Source organism: Mustela nigripes, chromosome 16 (genome assembly GCF_022355385.1).
Source record: "Mustela nigripes isolate SB6536 chromosome 16, MUSNIG.SB6536, whole genome shotgun sequence".
Classification (NCBI taxonomy): domain Eukaryota; kingdom Metazoa; phylum Chordata; class Mammalia; order Carnivora; family Mustelidae; genus Mustela; species Mustela nigripes.
Window position 1 is genome coordinate 24054739 of NC_081572.1, and position 22525 is coordinate 24077263.

The 22525-nt window shown below is 46.3% G+C and overlaps 2 protein-coding genes and 1 non-coding gene across 4 annotated transcripts in view; all 3 read left to right on the plus strand.

Annotated features, from left to right (window-relative positions):
- Positions 1-10243: 10243 nt before the first annotated feature.
- Positions 10244-10425, plus strand: LOC132004650 (U2 spliceosomal RNA). The gene has a single exon (XR_009400603.1). It is a non-coding gene; the product is annotated as a U2 spliceosomal RNA (small nuclear RNA).
- Positions 10426-11155: 730 nt separating this feature from the next.
- ATP5MC1 (ATP synthase membrane subunit c locus 1) lies at positions 11156-13950 on the plus strand. Of its 2 annotated transcripts, none has more exons than XM_059379202.1 (5): positions 11156-11216; positions 11779-11826; positions 12628-12705; positions 13201-13382; positions 13734-13950. In XM_059379202.1, the coding sequence occupies exons 2-5, from the start codon at positions 11788-11790 to the stop codon at positions 13846-13848; spliced, it is 414 nt and encodes a 137-aa protein (XP_059235185.1). In that variant the 5' UTR covers positions 11156-11216; positions 11779-11787; the 3' UTR covers positions 13849-13950. The 2 variants fall into 2 exon arrangements, with proteins under 2 accessions (XP_059235185.1, XP_059235184.1); XM_059379201.1 differs by having other exon boundaries at positions 11197-11286.
- Positions 13293-22525, plus strand: part of UBE2Z (ubiquitin conjugating enzyme E2 Z) — a 24002-nt gene continuing 14769 nt past the window's right edge. Inside the window, exons 1-2 of the mRNA XM_059379199.1 lie at positions 13293-13382; positions 21625-22480. Coding sequence (XP_059235182.1) covers positions 22158-22480 — 323 coding nt within the window. The 5' untranslated portion in view covers positions 13293-13382; positions 21625-22157. The remainder of the gene's footprint in view (positions 13383-21624; positions 22481-22525) is intronic.

The window sequence follows — 22525 nt, forward strand, 5'->3', positions numbered from 1 at the left end:
GCAGAGAGGCAGGCAGAGAGAGAGAGGAGGAAGCAGGCTCCCCGCTGAGCAGAGAGCCCGATGCGGGACTCGATCCCAGGACCCTGGGATCATGACCTGAGCCGAAGGCAGCGGCTTAACCAACTGAGCCACCCAGGCGCCCGCATGCTTTGAATTTTCATTTGGATTTTAGCATCAGCTCTTCCATTTTTTTTTTTTTAAAGATTTTATTTATTTGTCAGAGAGAGAGGGAGAGAGAGCGAGCACAGGCAGACAGAATGGCAGGCAGAGGCAGAGGGAGAAGCAGGCTCCCTGCTGAGCAAGGAGCCCAATGTGGACTTGATCCCAGGACACTAGGATCATGACCTGAGCCGAAGGCAACTGCCCAACCAACTGAGCCAACCAGGCGTCCCGCATTTCTTTTTTTTTTTTTTTTTTTTAAGATTTTATTTATTTATTTGAGAGAGAGAGTGCAGAGCCAGAGAGAGAGAGAGCGAGCACAAACAGGGGGAGGAGCAGATCCCAGGACCCCAGGATCATGACCTGATCCAAAGGCAGACGCTTAACCAAATGAGCCACTCAAGTACCCCCTAGCTCTTCAATTTCTCCAAAGAAGCCAGCTGGGATTTTCACAGGGATTGTATTGAATCCTTACTGCAAAGAGTCCCTTCTATTCCTAGTTCATTGAATTTTTTTTTATCATGAAAGTATGTTGTATTTTGTCAATGCTTTTCCTGTATTTATGGAGATGGTCATGGGGTTTTTGCTCTTTATTATATTAAAATGCTATATTGCATTAATTGTTTAGTGTGTTAAACTAACCTTGCATTCCTGGGATAAATGTCATTCTGTAATGGTTTATAATCCTTTTTATATGGTGCTGGATTTGATGTGCTAGTATTTTGTTGAGGGCCCTTGTGTCCATATTCGTAAAAGATATTTGACTTGGGGTTTTCTTGTGATCTTATTATCTGGTTTTGATAGCAGTGTACTATAGGTTTCACAGAATGAGTTGAGAAGTGCTGCCTCCTATGCTCTTCTATGTCCTTAAGAGTTTGTAAAGGACTGATGTTAATTCTTCATTAAGCATTTGGTAGAATTAATGGGTGAAGCCATCTGGACCTGGACTTTTCTTTTTTTTTTTTTTTTTAAGATTTAATTTATTTATTTGATAGAGAAAGACACAGCGAGAGAGGGAATACAAGCAGTGCGAGTGGGAGAAGAAGAAGCGGGCTTCCCGCCAAGCAGGAAGCCCGATGCGGGGATCTATCCCAGGACCCTGGGATCATGACCTGAGCTGAAGGCAGAGGCTTTAACCCACTGAGCCACCCAGGCGCCCCTAAAATTTCTTTATTTATGTGACTACTCTCTACATCCAGTGTGGGACTTGAACTCACAACCCATGCTCTTCCAACTGAGCCAGCCAGGTACCTCAAAATTTTCTCTCTCTTCTTAAGTCAGTTTCAACAGTTTGTGACTTTCTAGGAATTTGTCCATGTCATCTAAGTTGTCTAATTTGTTGGAATATAATTGTTCATAGTATTCCCTTATAATCCATTTTATTTCTATAAGGTCAGTAGTGATGCTTCCTCTTTCACTCCTGTTCTTGGTAATTTGAGTCTTCTGGTTTTCTTGGTTACTCTACCTAAAGGTTTGTCAATATAGTTAATCTTGGGGATGCCTAGGTGGCTCAGTTGGTTAAGCATCTGCCTTTGTCTTAAGTCATGATCCCAGGGTCCTGAGATCGAGTCCCACATTGGGCTCCTTGCTCAGCAGGGAACGTGTTTCTCCCTCTCTCTCTCTCTGCCTGCTGCTCCCCTGATTATGCCCTCTTTCTTTCTCTGGGAGGCTCAGTGGGTTAAAGCCTCTGCCTTCGGCTCAGGTCATGATCTCAGGGTCCTGGGATCGAATCCTGCATCGGGCTCTCTGCTCAGCAGGGAGGCTGTTTCCCTCTCTCTCTGCCTGTCTCTCTGCCTACTTGTGATCTCTCTGTGTGTGTCAAATAAATAAATAAAATCTTTTAAAAAATAATAAAATAAATAAAAAACATAGTTAATCTTGTCCAAGAATCAACTTTTAGTTTTGTTGATTTTCTCTACCATCTATTTTCTATTTCATTTATTTTCATGTTATCTTTTTTTTTTTAAGATTTTTTTTTTTTTATTTGAGAGAGAGACAGAGAGAGAGAACATGAGAGGGTAGAAGGTCAGAGGGTGAAGCAGACTCCCCGTGGAGCTGGAGCCTGATGTGGGACTTGATCCCGGGACTCCGGGATCATGACCTGAGCTGAAGGCAGTTGCTCAACCAACTGAGCCACCCAGGTGCCCCTCATGTTATCTTTTTTTTTTTAAAGATTTTATTTATTTATTTGTCAGAGAGAAAGAGAGCACAAGCAGGCAGAGTGGCAGGCAGAGGCAGAGGAAGAAACAGGCTCCCTGCCAAGCAAGGAGCCCAATACGGCACTCAATCCCAGGACCCTGGGATCATGACCTGAGCCAAAGGCAGCCACTTAACCAACTGAGCCACCCAGGCATCCCTATTTTCATGTTATCTTTATTATTTCCTTCTTTTCTGCTTGTTCTGGGTTTAGTTTGCTTCTCTTTTTTCTAGTTTATTTTATTTTATTTTATTTATTTGACACAGAGAGAGAGAGAGAACAAGCAGGGAGAGTGGAAGAGGGAGAAGTAGACTCCCTGCTGAGCAGGGAGCCCGATGTGGGACTTGATCCCAGGACCCTAAGATCATGACCCAAGCTGAAAGCAGTCCTCAACCAACTGAGCCACCCAGGTGCCCCCTTTTTTCTAGTTTCTTATGGTGGAAGAGTGGGTTATTGATTTGAGATCATCCCTCTTTTTTAATATAGGTGTTAACAGCTGTAAATTTACCCTTAAGCACAGCCTTAGCTGCATCCTATATAGCTTGGTACATATGTTTTCATTTTCATTTATCTTAAAGCATTTTCTAATTTCTCTCATGATTCTTCTTTGACCCATTGGCTATCTAGGAGCATATCATTTAATTTCCACATACTTGTGAATTTTTTCTTTTGGGTTAAATAGATATTTCTAGTATGTCATTTTAATTCTCTTGTTTCTTTCACTGTATTTCCTTAGTTATTATTTAATGGCTGCTGTGGGGATTTCAATTAGCAGCTTAACTTAAAACACTCTACTTCAAATTAATACTAACTTAATTTCAATAATATGCAAAAACTTGGGGTGCCTAGATGGCTCAGTGGGTTAAAGCCTCTGCCTTCGGCTCGGGTAATGGTCCCAGAGTTCTGGGATCGAGCCCCGCATCAGGCTCTCTGCTCAGCAGGGAGCCTGCTTCCCCCTGCCTCTCTGCCTACTTGTGATCTCTGGCAAATAAATAAATAAAATCTTTTTTTTAAAAATAATAATAATATGCCAAAACCTAACTCCAATATGGCTTAATTCCCTCACTCTCCTTTGCATACTTACTGTCATACAAATTATGTCTTTAGATATTATAAAGCCCTTTAACACAGCTTTATAATTATTTCTTATGTAATTGTCTTTTAAGTAAGACAGAAGAGAAAAAAGTTACAAACAAAAACACATTATATTGTCTTTTTTTTTTTTTTTTTTTTAAAGATTTTATTTATTTGTCAGAGAGAGAGGGAGAGAGAGCGAGTACAGGCGGACAGAATGGCAGGCAGAGGCAGAGGGAGAAGCAGGCTCCCTGCCGAGCAAGGAGCCCGATGCGGGACTCGATCCCAGGACGCTGGGATCATGACCTGAGCCGAAGGCAGCTGCTTAACCAACTGAGCCACCCAGGAGTCCCTATATTGTCTTTTTTTGAGAGAGAGAGAGAATTTTTTTTTTTTAAGATTTTATTTATTTATATGACAGAGAGAGAGATCACAAGTACACAGAGAGGCAGGCAGAGAGAGAGGAGGAAGCAGACTCCTTGCTGAGCAGAGAGCCTGATGTAGGGCTAGATCCCAGGACCCTGGAATCATGACCTGAGCCGAAGGCAGAGGCTTAACCCACTGAGCCACGCAGGCGCCCCCACATTATATCGTCTTTTATATTTACCTGTGTGCTTACACTTACTAGTACTGTGGGTATGAGTTACTGTCTAGTGTCCTCTCATTTCAGCCTGAAGGACTCCTTTTATTATTTCTTATAGCTCAGTTCTGCTAGTGATTAATTTCTACTACTGATTAATTTCTACTATAATTTTTGAAGGATAGTTTTGCTGTCCTTCAACAAAGCCCTGCAGAAACCTGAAAACTTATTCAATTTTAAATAATAACAAGTTTGGGATGTGTGGGTGGCTCAGTCAGCTAAGCATCTGCCTTTGGCTCAGGTCGTGATCCCAGTGTCCTAGGATGGAGCCCCACATCAGCCTTCCTGCTCAATGGGGAGCCTGCTTCCCCCTCTCCCTCTGCCACTCCCCCTGCTTGTGCTCTCTCACTCTCTCTGTCAAATAAATAAGTAAAATATTTAAAAATAGATAAATAATAACAAATGCATCAGGGACCCTATGTGCCAAGCACTGTTCTATGATTTTACTTATTTATTTGACAGAGATCACAAGCAGGCAGAGAGGCAGGCTGAGAGAGAGGAGGGGAAGCAGGCTTCCCGCTGAGCAGAGAGCCCGATGCGGGGGGCCGATCCCAGGACCCTGGGATCATGACCCGAGCCGAAGGCAGCGGCTTAACTCACTGAGCCACCCAGGCGCCCCAAAATAAATAAAATCTTTTTAAAAAATTGTGTTATCTGAAATTCTTGCCGTTTGCTGCGTGTTCTCATCTTTGCTCCTTGTGGATTATTTCTTTATGGAGATCACTTTTTCCATTATTGTGGCAATCCTGCCTGGGTCCAAAGAAGGAGTTTCACACTGTTTCAGCTCAAGGGCATCTCTAGTCCAGCACCACTTTTAATTGCCAATTCCTTATCTTAGACATTCCTGGACAACAACGTATAGATATTTTTTTCTATAATGTGGTTTTTTAAGTAATCCGATGCCCAAATGGGGCTTGAACTCGCCCCGCTGACGTTGAGTCACATGTCCTACCAACTGAGCCAGCCAGGTACCCAACAGGGCATAGGTTGTTTGTTTGTTTTTTTTAAGATTTTATTTATTTATTTGATAGAGAGAGACACAGCAAGAGAGGGAACAGAAGCAGGGAGAGTGGGAGAGGAAGAAGCAGGCTTCCCACTGAGCAGGGAGCACCATGCGATGTGGGGCTTGATTCCGGGACTCAGGGATCATGACCTGAGTCTAAGACTCAGTCTTAGTCTTTTTTTTTTTTTTAAGATTTTTACTTATTTATTTGACAGAGACAGATCACAAGTAGGCAGAGAAGCAGGCAGAAAGAGAGGGGGAAGCAGGCTCCCTGCTGAGCAGAGAGCCCGATGTAGGGCTCGATCTCAGGACCCTGAGACCAGGGCCTGAGCCAAAGGCAGAGGCTTTAACCCACTGAGCCACCCAGGCGCCCCCAGTGTTAGTCTTAGTCTCGAGTCTAATGACTGAGCCACCCAGGTGCCCCAGGGCATAGATTTAAATTCAAAATCAGCATAAAATATAATCCTGTAGTTACAAATTCTTAGTAAAGGGGTGTGTGTGTGTGTGTGTGTGTGTGTTTCACCCAGAGCAGGGAATAGGTTGATAAGCTTCCTTGTTGCCTCCCTGTGGATGGATTTTTTTTGGGGGGGGGGGGTCCCACCCATCAAAGAGTATAGCCTTTTGAGGATCTTAGCTTTATTTGGAAATTTCAATTCCGGCTCCCTTTCTCACACAGACCCCAAACCCTTCTGTCTTCATAGAGGGTTAAAACTCAAGCCCCTTAATGGGGCACCTGGGTGGCTCTGTCATTAAGTGGCTGCCTTCAGCTCGGGTCATGATCCCAGGGTCCTGAGATCGAGCCCCACATTGAGCCCCGCATTGAGCCATGCATCGAGCCCCACATCGGGCTCCCTGCTCAGCAGGGAGCCTGCTTCTCTCTCTCCCTCCGCCTGCTTGTGCTCTCTCTCCATCTCTCTACTAAATAAATAAAATATTTAAAAACAAAACAACAATAACAAAAAAAAAACACTTTACTTGAAAAAAAAAAAAAAACTCAAGCCACTCAATTCCTGCAACTAACACTCCTTTCTCTATCCCACCATATTCCCAGCCATGGCTGCTTCAGTTTAATATAACATGTTTACTGCTCTGGTTTTATGTTCTTTCTTTGTTTCCAGTCCCTAAGGATTTTCCTCACTTTCTTGTGAGGCCAGCTATGCATTTAAAAGCCAGCATTTATCACCATGAGTCATCTTTCTCTTTAACCCCCCCTCCCCAAAAATCCTTCCTTTTATATTTGTTGCTATTGTTGTCCCAGAATATATCATTACCAGCTGGGTCATTTAGGAGAGGAGGTGTTTTTTCGGACTATGGAAAATTGGTAATTTAATATGATAGAGAACACATTTTATTTTAGCTATCAAAAACAAGGCCATGCATTTAAAAATATATTTGTCATATTTTTTCTTTCAGTAGCATCTTTAGGTGTTGTGTCAGAGGACTCAGAATATTTAATTTAGTTGTAGTGCCAGAAACGGAAGAGCAACAGTCACATTTGTGCCATGTCATGGCCATTGCTGACTGGTCTAAGATTGGATACACCAACTCTCCTGTGTTTTTATACATGTTGTTCGCTGTGCCTGGAATAGCCGCATCCATTCTCACCCTCTCCCCTGACATATCTAGCTAACTTATATTTATCCTCAAAATTCAACCCAGAATTTTTTTTTTTTGTTTTCAAAAAGGCCTCCCTTGGTTCTCTCCAGAGGAAGTTAGTCTCTCCCTTTTTTGTATTTTGTAGGTAGTTTTCTTGTGGTGCCCATGAAGATGATTCGTTTTAATGATTTGTTTGCATCGTGATTTTCTTGCTAGTTTTGAGTTTGTTTGGGGTGGAAACTGGTATTATTCATCTGTGTTCAAAAATGTTTGTTGAGGGGGCACCTGGGTGGCTCAGTGGGTTAAGCCGCTGCCTTCGGCTCAGGTCATGATCTCAGGGTCCTGGGATCGAGTCCCACATCGGGCTCTCTGCTTAGCGGGGAGCCTGCTTCCTCCTCTCTCTCTCTCTCTCTGCCTGCCTCTCTGCCTACTTGTGATCTCTGTCTGTCAAATAAAATAAATAAAATCTTTAAAAAAAAAATGTTTGTTGAAGTGAATTTCTAGTGAGGAACTGCGCTTAAAGGAAGAAAGAGAAGATGTTGCAATAAGACTCTAGGCAAGAAAGGAGGGTTTTAAGAGTCAGAAATGCCTTTGGAAAGAGGGCCCACCTGACTTATTATCCACAAGTTTGCTCTTTGCCACCTTCATCAATAGCATTTCTGCCTACACAGCAATCCTCTGAGTTCCCACAGTTTTTTTTGGCCCCTCCAAGAAAGCTTGTCTCCCCCCAAGATGCCAGGGCCAGATTTGAGGTTTCCCAACTACCTTTCACTTCACATCCACTGCTGGTTACTAGTACTTTTTAGTTCAATAATGAAAAGTCCACCTCCACATATACTATCTCATTTACTCCTTAAAACAATCTTGTTGAAAAAGGAATATCTCTCTTTTATAGATGAAGACTGAGTCTTAAAGAGATTAAGAACCTTGCCCCAAATCACACAATAATAAGTGGCAGTGCCAGGATTTGAAACCTGCTAGTTAAGACTTTAAGATTCACATTGAACGGCCTGAATTATAGTAGGTCAAACTCGACAACTTTGAGTGTATGCTAGGAGTACAGCTGTATGACAAATCTGTATTTGAAAAAAAAATTAATACATGTAGACAGAGATAATCCACATGAAAATATAACTTTTCTTTTTTTCCTTTTTTAAAAATTTTATTTATTTATTTTAGAGAGAGAGAGAGAGAGAGCACAAGCAGGGGGAGCACCAGGCAGAGAGAGATGGAGAAGCAGACTTTCCACTGAGCATAGAGCCCAATGTGGGGCTCGATCCCAGGACCCTGGGATCATGACCTGAGCAGAAGGCAGACACTTAACTGACTGAGGCACCCACATGTCCCCAAAATATAACTTTCTTTCTTTCTTTTTTTAGATTTTATTTATTTGACAGACAGAGATCACAAGTAGGCAGAGAGAGAGAAGGGAGGAAGCAGGCTCCCTGCTGAGCAGAGAGCCTGATGTGGGGCTCGATCCCAGAACCCTGAGATCATGACCTGAGCGAAGGCAGAGGCTTTAACCCACTGAGCCACCCAGGCGCCCCAAAAACATAACTTTCTTTAGAGTAGGAACAGAAAGAGAACATTCACCAGTCACCAACTTATGCCTCGCATTTATTTTATTTCGTATTTCTATAAGGCAAGTAGTATTAACCCTTTTTTTTTTTTTAAAGATTTTATTTATTTATTTGACAGAGAGAGATCACAAGTAGGCAGAGAGGCAGGCAGAGAGAGAGGAGGAAGCAGGCTCCCTGCTGAGCAGAGAGCCCGACGTGGGACTCGATCCCAGGACCCTGAGATCATGACCCGAGCCGAAGGCAGCGGCTTAACCCACTGAGCCACCCAGGCGCCCAGTATTAACCCTTTTTTACATGTTCCTCGGTTTTAGGAGGCCCAAGAACCTCCTTAGCCATTAGGTTAAGAGTTTCTGCTTTGGACCCAGACACACTTGGGTTCAAATACTGACTTTAGGGGCGCCTGGGTGGCTCAGCGGGTTAAAGCCTCTGCCTTCGGCCCAGGTCATGATCCCAGGACCCTGGGATCGAGCCCCGCATCGGGCCCTCTGCTCAGTGCAGAGCCTGCTTCTCTCTCTCTCTCTCTCTCTGCCTGCCTCTCTGCCTACTTGTGTTCTCTGTCAAATAAATAAATAAAATCTTTAAAAAAAAAAAATACTGACTTTAGTGGTGCCTGGGTGGCTCAGTTGTTGGGCGTCTGCCTTCAGCTCAGGCATGGAGCCCCACATTGGGCTCTCTGCTCTGCAGGAAGCCTGCTTCTCCCTCTCCTACTCCCCGTTTGTGTTCTTTCTTTCTGCCAAATAAATAAAATCTAAAAATATATATATATATACTGACTTTACTTCTTTTTTTAAGATTTTTGTTTATTTATCTGAGAGAGAGAGCATGTCTAAGTGGGAGAAGGGGCAGATGGAGAAGCAGGCTTCCTACTGAGCAGGGAGCCTGAGGCAGCTCAATCACAGGACCCTGGGATCATGATCGATCGCAACCCCAGACAAAGACAGATGCTTAATGAACTAAGCCACCTATGTGCATCCTGACTTTACCTCTTCACCAAAGATGTCAAACTGGAGAAAGATATTCTGTGAAATGAAGTAATCTGTAAAATGGGGATAATAATACCTACTTAAAGGGTTGTTCTAAAGATTAAATCATCTAAGAGCTGAAGGAATTTTAGCACAATACTTGCCATATGATGAGGCCTCAACCAATGGTAGCTTCTAACACTAAAGCCAAGAAAGATTTGGTAATTTGGTAATCTCAGACACAGGTGTATCCATTTATATGGCAGAGCCATGCCAGGAACTCAAGCCTGTGTTATCTCAAAACTCCACATTCATTCCTGGGGCGCCTGGGTGGCTCAGTGGGTTAAGCTGCTGCCTTTGGCTCAGGTCGTGATCTGAGAGTCCTGGGATCCAGCCCCGCATGGGGCTCTCTGCTCAGCGGGGAGCCTGCTTCGCCTTCTCTCTTTGCCTGCTGCTCTGCCTCGCTGTGATCTCTATCTCCGTCAAATAAATAAATAAAATATTAAAAAACAACAACAACAACTCCACATTCCTTCCATTTTACCATGCCAGCAAGCTATCCTAATCTCCGTCATAAAATATTTTTCTAAGAATCCAGAGGTCTAAACTTTCAGATTAGTATGATTTTTAATCTTTTGCTGTGATTATAGACTCATAAAAATATAAATCAACCTTACTACACTATCCAGAATTAACTATTAGTATTTTGTTTTATTTTCCTCCAGTCCACATTGTTTTCCGGAAAGGTTTCCTAACTCAGAATTTCACTGGCAATAGTATAAGATAGCGCCTGGCTTACACTAATAAAAAAATTCTGAGGGGCGCCTGGGTGGCTCAGTGGGTTAAAGCCCCTTCCTTTGGCTCAGGTCATGATCTCAGGGTCCTGGAATCCAGTCCCCCATCAGCTCTCTGCTCAGTAGGGAGCCTCTGCTTCCTTCTGCTTCCCCTCTCTCTCTGCCTGCCTTTCTGACAACTTGTGATCTCAGGCTGTTAAATAAATAAAATCTTAAAAAAAAAAAAAAAAGAATGCTGATAGCTTTTAGGCCTTTTAGCTAATGTCAAGTGTTATATCTATTCTTATCAGCGTAATATCTGACACGTCCTCTATCCTAGAACAATATATTAAATGGATTTTTGGAACTAGGAGCTAGAATAGGACCTTGCTCCATCCACTTCACTTCTATTTCTTTGATTAGCGAAGTTAAATATTATTTCCTTGAATGTCTATTTCTACTTTAGCGGACTGCCTGTTCCTATCCTTTGCTCGTTTTTCTGCAGGAGTATTAAGTGTTTTATCCGTAGAATTTGCTTTTTGCAATACAAAAAAAAAAAAAAAAAAAAAAATCTTGCTGGTTGTCCATGGCTTCAGAACTCTGGTGGAGGCCCACAAAGCCGCGGTAGCCCACTAGTTAACTTTCAAGGCCAGCGGGAGGCCTTTATTTTCCAAGGCGGAAGGAAGGCTTCCACGAATCACGAGGGCGCGAATTGCTGCAAAGGCTTTGGCTCTCCGGGCCTCGGGAGGTCTTCTCGCGGGATCTCAGCCGTCCTTGGGCCTCCGACCTGACTACAAATCCCGACATACAACGTGCCTGAAGGTCCAAGCGCACGAATGAAGGCGTATGTCCAAGGTCATGTGTCTGTGTGCGTAAGGCGTCTCGTCATCTCTCCCACGCCTTTTTCTGCGGCGTCCACCTTGGCAGCCATTTTGTGCGGCAGGTTCTGGAACCTCTGAGCCCCGCGGACTCTATGGTTGAGCATTTCAGGGGCTGACCAATCGGAAGCCAAATCTCCGATGAAAACCCCGCCTTCACCCGCATGAAGGCGGGAACTGCCACGAAGCTCCTGTGGAGAGAGAGGAAGAAGCTGCGGAAAGCCAATAAGAAAGGAGGACTTGAGGATGTTAGCCAATGAGGATGCGGGAGGATTGCGACCAATGAGACTGGGGGGACACCGGGACACGTGGGTGGGGGAGCTGAGTGCTGAGACCTAGAGCTAAAGCCGGGAGGTGAGTCAGTCACCTTGAGCGGGGCAAACGCTGTGGTCGGTGTAGGGACAGCGGGGCAGTGGGAGTGCAGGTGACTCGGGGTCGGAAGGCAGCGATGGGCAGGGGCGTGGGCTGGGCTGTGTGAAGGGGCATTTGTCCCCCGGGCCGGGAGAAGCGATGGTTGCCTATATCCTTAACAATTAATGTTAATTACCAACGGTAACGAGCGATTAACTATCCCCACTGAGGCGGGCCGAGAACAGCTGTGTAACATGGGCAGCACTCTGCCGGGCACCGACCCAGTATCTGCCTCCAAAAGTCTTCCCTGGAGACCACCCTCTTTAGCAACGTTTTCTTATTGGGGTTTGGGCCCTCCTTCCTCTACTGAAGATCCCCGTGACCTTCCTTTGCAGACCCTTTCGCGCTGTCCCTCTGACCTCTAATGCCCTCAGCTGGGGCACGGTGCAAGGAAGAACGTGGTGGTCCAGGGAGGGAGGACGGACGGGGTGAAGGGGACGACCGAAGGTCGCCGCTGTACGCAGACGACTGGGCTGTGAATGAATCTTTATTTTTTCCTCTGCAGACTGAGAAAATGCAGACCACCGGGGCACTACTCATTTCTCCGGCTCTGGTAAGCTGCGGCTCCGGGGTGATCTGTAGTGCCAGATGTGGGACCTGTCGACATGTAATGAATGACCTGAGAGAAGCTTGGCATCCAGATGATGTTGGCCTTTTGGGGGGGAGGGTGTAGTGATGCAGTTAACCCCTGTTTATTTAGACCTGTAAACCAAGCTTTCTTGGCTTTGGAGCGTGGTCAGAGTCTGGAGATAATCTTGACACCCAGGCTGGCTTGGCGGTAGCCAGACAGCCCACTGAAGCAGTCAGTCAAGCTTGGCCAGAACTCTGCAGGTGATTCCAGTGTTCAGCCATGTTTGAGAACCACTGCATTTTGTCGGCATGTTTCAAGAAAGCTCCGTTGCAGGGAGGCTCTGCTTAGCTGGTGGTTCGAGGAGCCTCACCAGGCTTCTTGACCCAGTCCATACGGGGTGTGTAACAGTGAGTACACTCTAACAAAATAAGATTTCCCCCTTCTGATTCTTTGGGTGATCCGGGTGCAAACCCTCCCTGTCCCTAGTTTGATGTTAGTGTGGTTTCTTCCCTTCTGGGATAGTGATCAGGGCTGTGCCCGTAGAAATGAACTTTGGTACCTGGGTTTAAATGGGAAAGTTGCCACTGCTAACTGCACCTGGGTCTTGGACAGCTGTCTCTGGTGTAGGCCTGTCTGGTAGAAACAGGAATGCATTAATTGACCTTGAAACACATTGGGCGCTTTTTCTGTTTATAATCTTGTCATTTTTGACACAATTTCAGCATCTAGGTTTTCCTGTTTCCCTTGCTTGATTTGGAGGAATGTATCTTTCTGATTTGACAGATTCGCTGTTGTACCAGGGATCTAATCAGGCCTGTGTCTGCCTCCCTCTTGAGTAGGCCAGACATCCCAGCTAAACAGGTAAAGGACTGTGGGCCCTCCTGTAAATTTCCCCAGGGGCACCTGCCTGGCTTAATCGGTAGAACGTGCAACTCTTGATCACGGAGTTGTAAGCTCGAGCCCTACATCGGGTGTAGAGATTACTTAAAAATAAAAATCTTAAAAATTTATTTCCCCAGCGAGGGGTTCTTCAACATAGGGACCTTGTAATCCAGAGCGGGAGGACAATTAGAGAATCTGTGGTACTTTAATAGCTCTTAGCTCTAAGTACCCTAAGGTGAACGTTGTAGGTGAGAAGTTTGCAAAAATGAAGTTTCCCTAACCTACAAAATTTCCCTGGCCCTATCGGGAAATGGGCCTGAGGACTGATTCCCAGCATGCTCTGCAGTCTTGAGCATTCTCTTCCTACCAGGCAATTTGCCAACAGTTTCAGAGCCCAGGTGGGTTGAGTGAGGGTATGGGAGTCAGCAACCTGTCCTGTGCCTCACTACCTCTCCTTCCCTGCTTGCCTCCCAGCCATCCTATAGCAGCAACTCCCCGCTCCAGGTGGCCCGACGGGAGTTCCAGACCAGTGTTGTCTCCCGGGACATTGATACAGCAGCCAAGTTTATTGGCGCTGGGGCTGCCACAGTTGGTGTGGCTGGTTCAGGGGCTGGCATTGGAACAGTGTTTGGCAGCTTGATCATTGGCTATGCCAGGTAAGTTTGGGGGTGGCCTAGAGCATCTCCTACCATAAATTCCACCCCATTTGGGAGAAGCCTCAGCAGGAGCTCCCGCTAGCTCGGAGTTGATTCCATCGACCTCCTGTTTTCTCCAGTGATCTCTGAATCAGTATTTAGATATGTCTCCAACCTGGCTGTATTAAATTTACCATGTCGGTACTCTGCTTACCTGTCTAAATCCCCAGGATATATATAGGTTAGGCCCTCTCCCAGTTTCAGCAGCCTACCCCACCCCCCCGCCATTGGCCCACTCTTCCTATGTCCTTCACCGCCCATGCCCTCACCCCTTCCTCTCCTCTGGCTGGCATCGATCTCTGTCCCTGGCAGGAACCCGTCTCTCAAGCAGCAGCTCTTCTCCTATGCCATTCTGGGCTTTGCCCTGTCTGAGGCCATGGGGCTCTTCTGTTTGATGGTCGCCTTCCTCATCCTCTTCGCCATGTGAGGTTCCGTGAGGGTCACCTACCCGCCCCTGCTGCTTCGACTTCAGGCCATGCCGGTGCTGGAGTGTGCTCAGCTTTACCATTAAACACAACGTTTCTCTAAACCCATATGCCTGTGCCTCTGTCCTTTGCCCCTATGGAGGGTCTTGGTGGAAAGCTGGGACAAGGGAAGTGGGAATGGGTCATCCGTTCGTGGTTTGCAAATCTTCAGGGCTGAGAAGTGGCACTGCCATGACCTGAGAACATGGAGGGTTCCCTTTATTTCTCAGAGGGAGCATGGATTTCTCCAAGTAATGATAATTGGTGGGTTTTTTCCGTTTGAATTTAATAAAATAATAATGTGTCATTCTTGAGGGGCCTAATTTGCACCAAGCTCTGTTTTAATTAGGTATTTCTTTTTTTTTTTTTTAAGATTTTATTTATTTATTTGACAGAGAACACAAGTAGGCAGAGAGGCAGGCAGGGAGAGAGAGAAGCAGGCTCTGCACTGAGCAGAGAGCCCAATGCGGGGCTCGATCCCAGGACCCTGGGATCATGACCTGGGCAGAAGGCAAAGGCTTTAACCCTCTGAGCCACCCAGGCGCCCCTAATTAGTTATTTCAACAAACGGTTTATACCTGTTTTACAAATGAAGAGACCAAGCCTTGGGGCAGCAAAATAACTTGTCCAACATCACAAGAGTTGGGCAGTGGAAGAACTGGGGATTCCACCTCAGGCCAGCCTAACCCGTTAATTGCTGTGCTGTCCCATCTGTTTTTGTGACAGCCCCACAAGCAGGGTGGCACCGATAGGGAAACAGTCCCAAAGAAGTGATGTAGCTGATTGGAAATGGAGGCGGGCCTCCATCTGCCTGCCTTTAGTCCCACTTGTAAGTTTCACTTTCATTCTTAGATGAAAGAATGAAAGACACTTTTTCTTAGAGTGTCTAAACATTCTAGAATAAGCAGATGAGGTACAGTTCCTGTTCTTGGAGAATTTATAGTCTTAGCCTTGCTAGGGAAAAAAAGGGGTGAGGGGTTTTTTTGGTTGAACCAACCAGTAAATTGTTTAGAGAGCCTTGCACAGCATCTTCCTTGTGGTTTCAGTCTTGGCCCAGCAGGCTTCCCCAGCTTGGCTAAAGCGTGACTGATAACCCAGGGAAGAGAACGCTCAGCTGGTCTACGCACAACCACTGCTTCTCTAAGCCCCAGCATGAGCTAACCGTAACAAAATAAACACAGAGGTGCTGGTTAACAATGATCTGTCTCAAATTGGATGGTCTCAAAAGGGGTAGAAGTAGGGACCCATTTTGTGAAAGCCTTATACCTCCCTTTCAAAACTTCTGCGAAATGGCGAAACCAAGAATATTCCTATCCAGCTGAAGGTTAGCTAGCAAAGAGGGTTGAAACACCAAAAAATGTGAATTAAGAAGAATGGATACAATTTCCATGCAACTAAGGAAAGTCTGCAAGTATTTAAGTGCTAAGCATCCTCCTAATAGTCTTGGGGAAGGCAGGGAAATCTAAGATCCTGTCTTTAAGTAGTTGGGGGCATTAAGAGTGGAAACCTTGAACAGTGTCCCACATTGAATATGTGGATACAAAACTATGTGCTATAGGTGAAGGAGAGCAAGGAAGCCAGTGGGGTAATAACCTCAGCTAACACAAGAGCTCTTGGGGGTCAGGTGCAGTGCAAAGCATTTTCTGTGAATGGCTTCCAACATCCCTATGAGGTCATTTTTACAGTCAAGGAAAAAGGCTCAGAGAGGTGAGGTGACCTATGAAGGTCACACAGCTGATTAGTAAAGCTGGAATTCAAACTCCAGAACCTGTGTTCTTAATCACTGTGCTGACTCACCTAAGCTTTACCCAAGTTCACTGACATGCCCGGTAGCACACAGCACATCAGCAGTTCCAGTCCCAAGTCCATCTGACATTCATTCAACAATCATGGTCTCATATCACAGGATTTTTCAGCCTTGGCACATCTGGGGCCAGATAATGTGCATTGTGTGGTGGTAGGCAGCATCCCTGGCCTCCACACCCCCAAGTTGTGACAACCAGTTAAACACCCAAATGTCTCCTGATTGGGGGCAAAATCACTCCCAGTTTAGAACTACTCATCTCCCATAATCTGCTGCTTGTCCTCTTTAAGTAATTCTTAAGGTTGTCCCCAAACAAGCTACTATTAGAAGCTGAAGCAGAGGGGCGCCTGGGTGGCTCAGTGGGTTAAGCCGCTGCCTTCGGCTCAGGTCGTGATCTCAGGGTCCTGGGATCGAGTCCCAAACGGGCTCTCTGCTCAGCAGGGAGCCTGCTTCCTCCTCTCTCTCTCTCTGCCTACTTGTGATCTCTCTCTGTCAAAAAAAAAAAAAAAAAAAAAATCTTTAGAAGCTGAAGCAGAGCCCAGGAATCATAGGGCCAAAGAGAAAGAATGGAACTCAGGTTGAACTGGCAACTGAGGTATCCCCAAGGGAGCAATGGATTAAACTGGTAATGTTAAAAAAATGGAATGTAGTAACCCTTTGGGATGTCAGGCCGGCATCCTTGCCAGGTCACTCTAATGGTAAATCAAGGAGCAGCCTCCAGGGAAGGTGATTCTCTTGATTTCCTGTGAAGCTCCAGGAACCTAATTTTTGGCCAAGGGGCTGGCAAGGATTTCCCTTGATCGTGAGCTCCAAACAGCCTTGGAGTTGCTGGACTTACAAATCCAAATCAGCAAGTTTGGGAATGTAGTTGGCCTAGAGAACCCTAGAGAGTGAGGGGAGAATGCTGCCCCACCCCAACAAGGCTAGTTAGTCACCATTGCGATTCTTTAGGGTCTTTAGGGGGGAACCATCTTGCTTAATGCAAAATACTTACAGAGGTGTATGATTCTTCGGTGAGGATCCGCTGTTTTCATTATACTTCAGAGGCAGTGACCAAAAACAATTAGTACCTATTCCAGAAGAGCTCAGCATGGTAGCAAAGAACATAGAGGGGAATGCAAACACATCCCTGCCACTTCTCAACTGGGTAATTCCCCTGAGATTCGATTCCTCACCTTTAAAATGGGGATAAGAACAATTCACGGTGGTGGGGACAATAAGATAATACAGGTAAATGTATGCAAATAATGATAATACATGTAACATATGCATTGCAGTGTTAATGAGATACATGTAGCATTCCATGTATTCAGAGAGATGTAATAACACCTGTATTCCTAAATTTTTTAAGAGGGTACCTGGCTGGCTCAGTTGGGAGAGCATGCAACTTGATCTCGGGGTTGTGAGGTTTTTTTGTTTTGTTTTGTTTTGTTTTGTTTTGTTTTTTTTAAGATTTTATTTATTTATCAGAGAGAGAGAGGGGGAGAGAGCGAGCATAGGCAGACAGAATGGCAGGCAGAGGCAGAGGGAGAAGCAGGCTCCCCGCCGAGCAAGGAGCCTGATGTGGGACTCGATCCCAGGATGCCGGGATCATGACCTGAGCCGAAGGCAGCTGCTTAACCAACTGAGCCACCCAGGCGTCCCGTTGTTTTGTTTTGTTTTATTTAAGATTTTATTAATTCATTCGACAGACAGAGATCACAAGTAGGCAGAGGGGCAGACAGAGAGGCAGGCGGTATGTGTGTGGGGGATGCAGGCTCCCCGCCGAGCAGAGAGCCCGATGCGGGGCTCCATCCCAGGACCCTGGGACTATGACCTGAGCCAAAGGCAGAGGCTTTAACCCACTGGGCCACCCAGGCGCCCCTCAGGCTTTTGAGTTTGAGCCCCACGTTGGGTATGGAGATTACTTTAGAAAAATTGAATCTTTTTTAAAAAGTTATTTAATATTTTTTAAAAAAGTTCTTTAATATAGCTATTATCACTTGTAATCAGAAGCCACAAACTCCCAGTCCAAGCTCTGATTTTTAATTTTAGTCCAGGTTTTATGACCTGGATGGGAATTCATCTATCCCTGGCATTGAGCCCAGGACAAAAGACTGGGCCTTATGTGGGGGAAGGACTGCTCCTGAGGGACATAGAACTTTGGGGAAGGGGAGAAAGATCTTCACGATTTCTCCTCTTAGAGTTGAGGCATATCAGTGACCTGGACTCTGTGACACTTGCTGGCCTCTGTCCTTGGGGGAGGACATTTGTCTAGTTGCTATGAGCAAGGTGTTACCAAACTTTATCACACTAAGAGACGGCTAGACGCAGGGAAGTCCGACGCTGTGGAGGAGAGAGGCTTGGATCCAAATTCCTGTAGGAAGACAGCTTAGTTGTGTCATCCATCCCCAGAAGACATGGGAGAGGCTCCAGAAGGCACACTCTTGCCCTCTAGCCAAGCTGCCAGAAAAGCAGCCAGAAAAAGTCAGTAAACACTGGACTGAGCAATTCCAGCTTCTAACACTCTGCTGCTAGCCTCTCCTTGGCCTTTCCTCTTCCCTGGCTTAGAGTTACCTGGAGCTCCCTTAGAAGGTGGCGAGTTGGTCCTTTAAGCAGCTGCCATGCTCTAAGGCCCTTCGGGCCTTGACTTGCAGATTCCTTGTGCAAGCCTGGCCCAGCCTTTTGAAAAGAAAAACAGGCATATCTGAGCAGGAGGAGGGGCTGAAATTCTAGAGACCCATGGCCAGGGGAAGGGCAACTCGCTGCCCTGTTCTCATTTCCGCTCTGTTTGCCAAGTCTGCAGCATTCACTGGATGTCAGTTCGTGGAGATACAAGATGGTGCTCCATGTTTTCTGCCCTCAAGTATGTCACACGTAGTAGCTAGACAGGGTAACCAAACCAGAAAAGTAAAAAGTAGTATGTGCTGCAATAAAGGTATGAATCACTCGAGGACAGAGTAATTCTAAATGACTAATAAATAGTAACAATAAGAATACACCCGGAGGTGCAAATCATGGGAGAGAAAGTGGTATTTCAGCCTGCATTAAAGATGAGTCAGAATAGTAAGAGTTAATAATTATTGAACATTTACTCTGAGCAGGTATTGTGCACATTAGTTATCCCATTATCTCTCTTTTTTTAAAGAGTCATTTATTTACTTTAGAGAGAGAGGGTGTGAGTTGGGGGGAGGGACAGAGAAGAGGGAGAGAGAATGCTAAAGCAGACTTCCCGCTGAGCATGGAACCTGACGTGGGACTCAATCCCAGGACCCCAAGATCATTACCTGAGCTGAAATCAAGAGCTGGCCGCTTAACCAACTGAGCCACCCAGGCGCCCCACGTTCGCTCTTCTTTATAGCTACTATCATTTTACCAATATTACTGATGAGAAATAGAGGCTCAGTGTTTCAATAACTAGGATTTCCCCTGGCAGAGTAGAGGGAAAGAGTATTCCAGGGAGAAAAAGTTTGAGCAAAGGCCTGGAGGAGAGACCATACATGGGCAAGTGGGATGCCCATTGTTCAGACAGTGCTTGACACTCTACAAAACGCTTGTAGAACTGTCACACTTAATCCTCAGAAAAACCCTAAGAGGTAAGAATTAGCACCATTCTGTGGATGCAGAAATAGTCTCAAACAGGCTATTTGTAAGTGGTACAGATTAAAAACTGGAAACTCTTCTGGATCCAAGATGTTTTCTGTCCACTGAAAACAATAGTCCTGTAGTAAGGAAAGAACCCCATGCAGGAATCCTCTTGCCCCCGGGGCCATCTCTGGGCCTCTGCAGACTAGAATCATGGAGGAGGGATGGAGTAGTGTTTTTCTTTTTTTTTTTCTTTTTTTTTTTTTTTTTAAGATTTTTTATTTATTTATTTGACAGAGAGAAATCACAAGTAGATGGAGAGGCAGGTAGAGAGAGAGGAAGGGAAGCAGGCTCCCTGCTGAGCAGAGAGCCCGATGCGGGACTCGATCCCAGGACGCTGAGATCATGACCTGAGCCAAAGGCAGCGGCTTAACCCACTGAGCCACCCAGGCGCCCCAAGTAGTGTTTTTCTTTGTAAGGATATCAGTGAGTTGACTTTGACCACCTTACTAAATGAATAATAACCAAACAAAATTCCAGAATCCTTTAAAAATTAATAAAACTTAGTCTGAATAGTCAATAGATACACAGTACAATATTAAAAAGGTACCCATCCATACACACACCTTGGCCCACCTTGTCAGTGATCAAACCATCTGGAGGCAACCACTGTTACCAGTTTTTTGTGTATCCTTTCATAGATATTCTGGTATCCTTATGACTATGGAGTGGTAAAATGCTAAACCAACAAAACATGAAATCTGTATAAAACATTGTGTTGATTCATTTCACTTCATGTTAAGTACCTAAGCTATACCAGGCCCCCTGCTGGGTTCACAGACAGTACATGCTTGAGAGCCCCAAGAGAGCGAGTGTGTGCGTGTGTGTGTGTGTGTGTGTGTGTGTGTGTGTGTGTTGTGGGGTAGCGGTTGGGAGCAACAGGTAACAAAGGACCACATGAAGTAAAATTCAGTCAATGTGGGAGAGGTCCAGGCTGTGACAGTATCACACAGCAGTTAAAACGTTTTCTCTGGAGGGACGCCTGGGTGGCTCAGTTGGTTGAGCAGCTGCCTTCGGCTCAGGTCATGATCCCAGCGTCTTGGGATCGAGTCCCGCATCGGGCTCCTTGCTCGGCAGGGAGCCTGCTTCTCCCTCTGACTCTGCCTGCCACTCTGTCTGCCTGTGCTTGCTCTCTCTCTCTGTCAAATAAATAAATAAAATCTTTAAAAAAAAAAAAAAAAAAACAACGTTTTCTCTGGAGTCAGACAGATTGGGCTTACAGCCCCAAATCTGTTGCTTGCTCTCAGTGTGACCCTGGTTAAGTGACCGAATCTCCGTAAGCCTCTGTTTCTCCATCTGTCAGAACGGACTAATAATAGTACTTACTTCATAGGGCTGTTGAAAGGAACAAATAAGACAAAGTATACAAAATGCTTGGCACATATTAAGCACTCAGTAAATGTCAGCTAGAGAAACAAAATTTTTATTTTTTATTTCTTTAAAGATTTTATTTATTTATTGGACAGACAGCAAGAGAGGGAACAGAAGTAGGGGAAGTGGCAAGGGAGAAGCAGGCTTCCCACTGAGCAGAGAGCCCGATGCTGGGCTAGATCCCAGGACCCCGGGATCACTACCTGAGCCAAAGGCAGATGCTCAATGAGCCACCCAGGCACCCCAGAAACAAATTTTTAGTCTCAGTAAGTGCTGGCTATTATCCACTCAAGTCTATGGTCCCTTATTGGAAAATTCAGGAAACAGTGAAAAGTGTACTTTTTCCTAAAAACCAGATGGGCAGCCAAATAAAACACAGAGGGAGGTTATTTGTTTGACGTACTATGGATATTCACACGTGTACCCTAAATTAGTAAGAATATCCATACATTTTGCTGTCGAAATATCAGTTTGGTTACTGGGAGGTGCCCCCAGACCTTACTGGGAGTGTTACTTTCAATTCTGAAATGCATCTGGGCAAGAGTTTCCGGACAAGATTATGAGCCTGTGTTGTTGCTAAAAAGAAAAGAGAAAGTCTATTTTAGAAGGCTTCTGTGTTTCTTAGTCCATAGTATGCTATTTCACCTTACAAATCCCAGGAAAGCCCTGAGGAATCCTCCCAGGATTTAAACTCACAGCCCCTTGATTCCTGTATATTCGAGGACTTGTGGGAAGAAAAAAGACTGAGCTTGGAGTCAGGAGGCCTGATTTTCTTCCTTTTACCGAGCTTCTCTAGGTCTGTTTCATTATCCCTATGGCAACGCCTAGCAACAGTGCTTGGCATTTACTAGCCCCTTCATAAATGTATACTGAATAAACTCTAAAACGAGGTAGTTTTTCGCTCGCCGGTTCTGATTCCTTCCTTTTGGTTCTGTTGCAGGAAGGGGGCAATGGCAGCCTGCCCTCCGTGGGTGACGGTGCGGGAAGCAAGGATAAATTAGAGGTTTTCAGACAGCAAAGAGCCCTGAGCACGTCGACTCATCTATTCAGAACCTTCCCCAAGGAAGCTCTATCCCCTCTCCTGGCCCATGGACAGGACCGAGGAGGGTCTCTTCCTTCCTTCCTCTCCCTGCCACACTTGAAAATTAAATATTGCACGTCACTGGGCTCTCAGCCGCACCTCGGCGACTCCGCACGCTTCAGAGCCTCCTCCCGCAAAGCGAGGGCCAACGCCGGCCCTGGGCCCCGGCTCCAGTTCCCACCCCCTCTCGCCCTGGAGGACCGTGGGTGGACGCTCTTGCAGAACGCCTCTCGCTGGTCGGGCGGGGGTGGGCGGAGCCAGCGCCGCCCGGGCTGTGGAAGCGGAGGGTGGGGACACTCTGGCCCGGCTCTCGGTGGTGCGGGAGCGGTAGGGAGCAGCGGCCGCTCTGGTCGGCGGACGTGCTGCCGAGCAGTCCCGGAAGCGAAGCAGCGATGGCGGAGAGTCCAACTGAGGAGGCGGCGACGGCGACGGCGACGGCGGGCGCCGGGGCGGCGGGCCCCGGGGCGAGCGGCGTCGCCGGTGTTGTTGGCGTTAGCGGCAGCGGGTTCGGGCCGCCTTTCCTGCCGGATGTGTGGGCGGCGGCGGCGGCTGCGGGCGGGGCCGGGGGGCCGGGGAGCGGCCTGGCTCCGCTGCCCGGGCTCCCGCCCTCGGCCGCTGCCCACGGGGCCGCGCTGCTTAGCCACTGGGACCCCACACTCAGCTCCGACTGGGACGGCGAACGAACCGCGCCGCAGTGTCTACTTCGGATCAAGCGGTGAGCCGGGGTTTTTCCTCCCCCAGCCCCGAGCTCCGGGGCTCG

What these genes read in the sequence shown, in the direction of transcription:
- ATP5MC1 (XM_059379202.1), top strand. Translation starts at nt 11,788, where the DNA reads ATGCAGACCACCGGGGCACTACTCATTTCTCCGGCTCTG. An exon ending in TACTCATTTCTCCGGCTCTG is followed by an intron (nt 11,827 to 12,627) that starts GTAAGCTGCGGC and finishes CTGATTTGACAG; the next exon opens with ATTCGCTGTTGTACCAGGGA. An exon ending in CAGACATCCCAGCTAAACAG is followed by an intron (nt 12,706 to 13,200) that starts GTAAAGGACTGT and finishes CTTGCCTCCCAG; the next exon opens with CCATCCTATAGCAGCAACTC.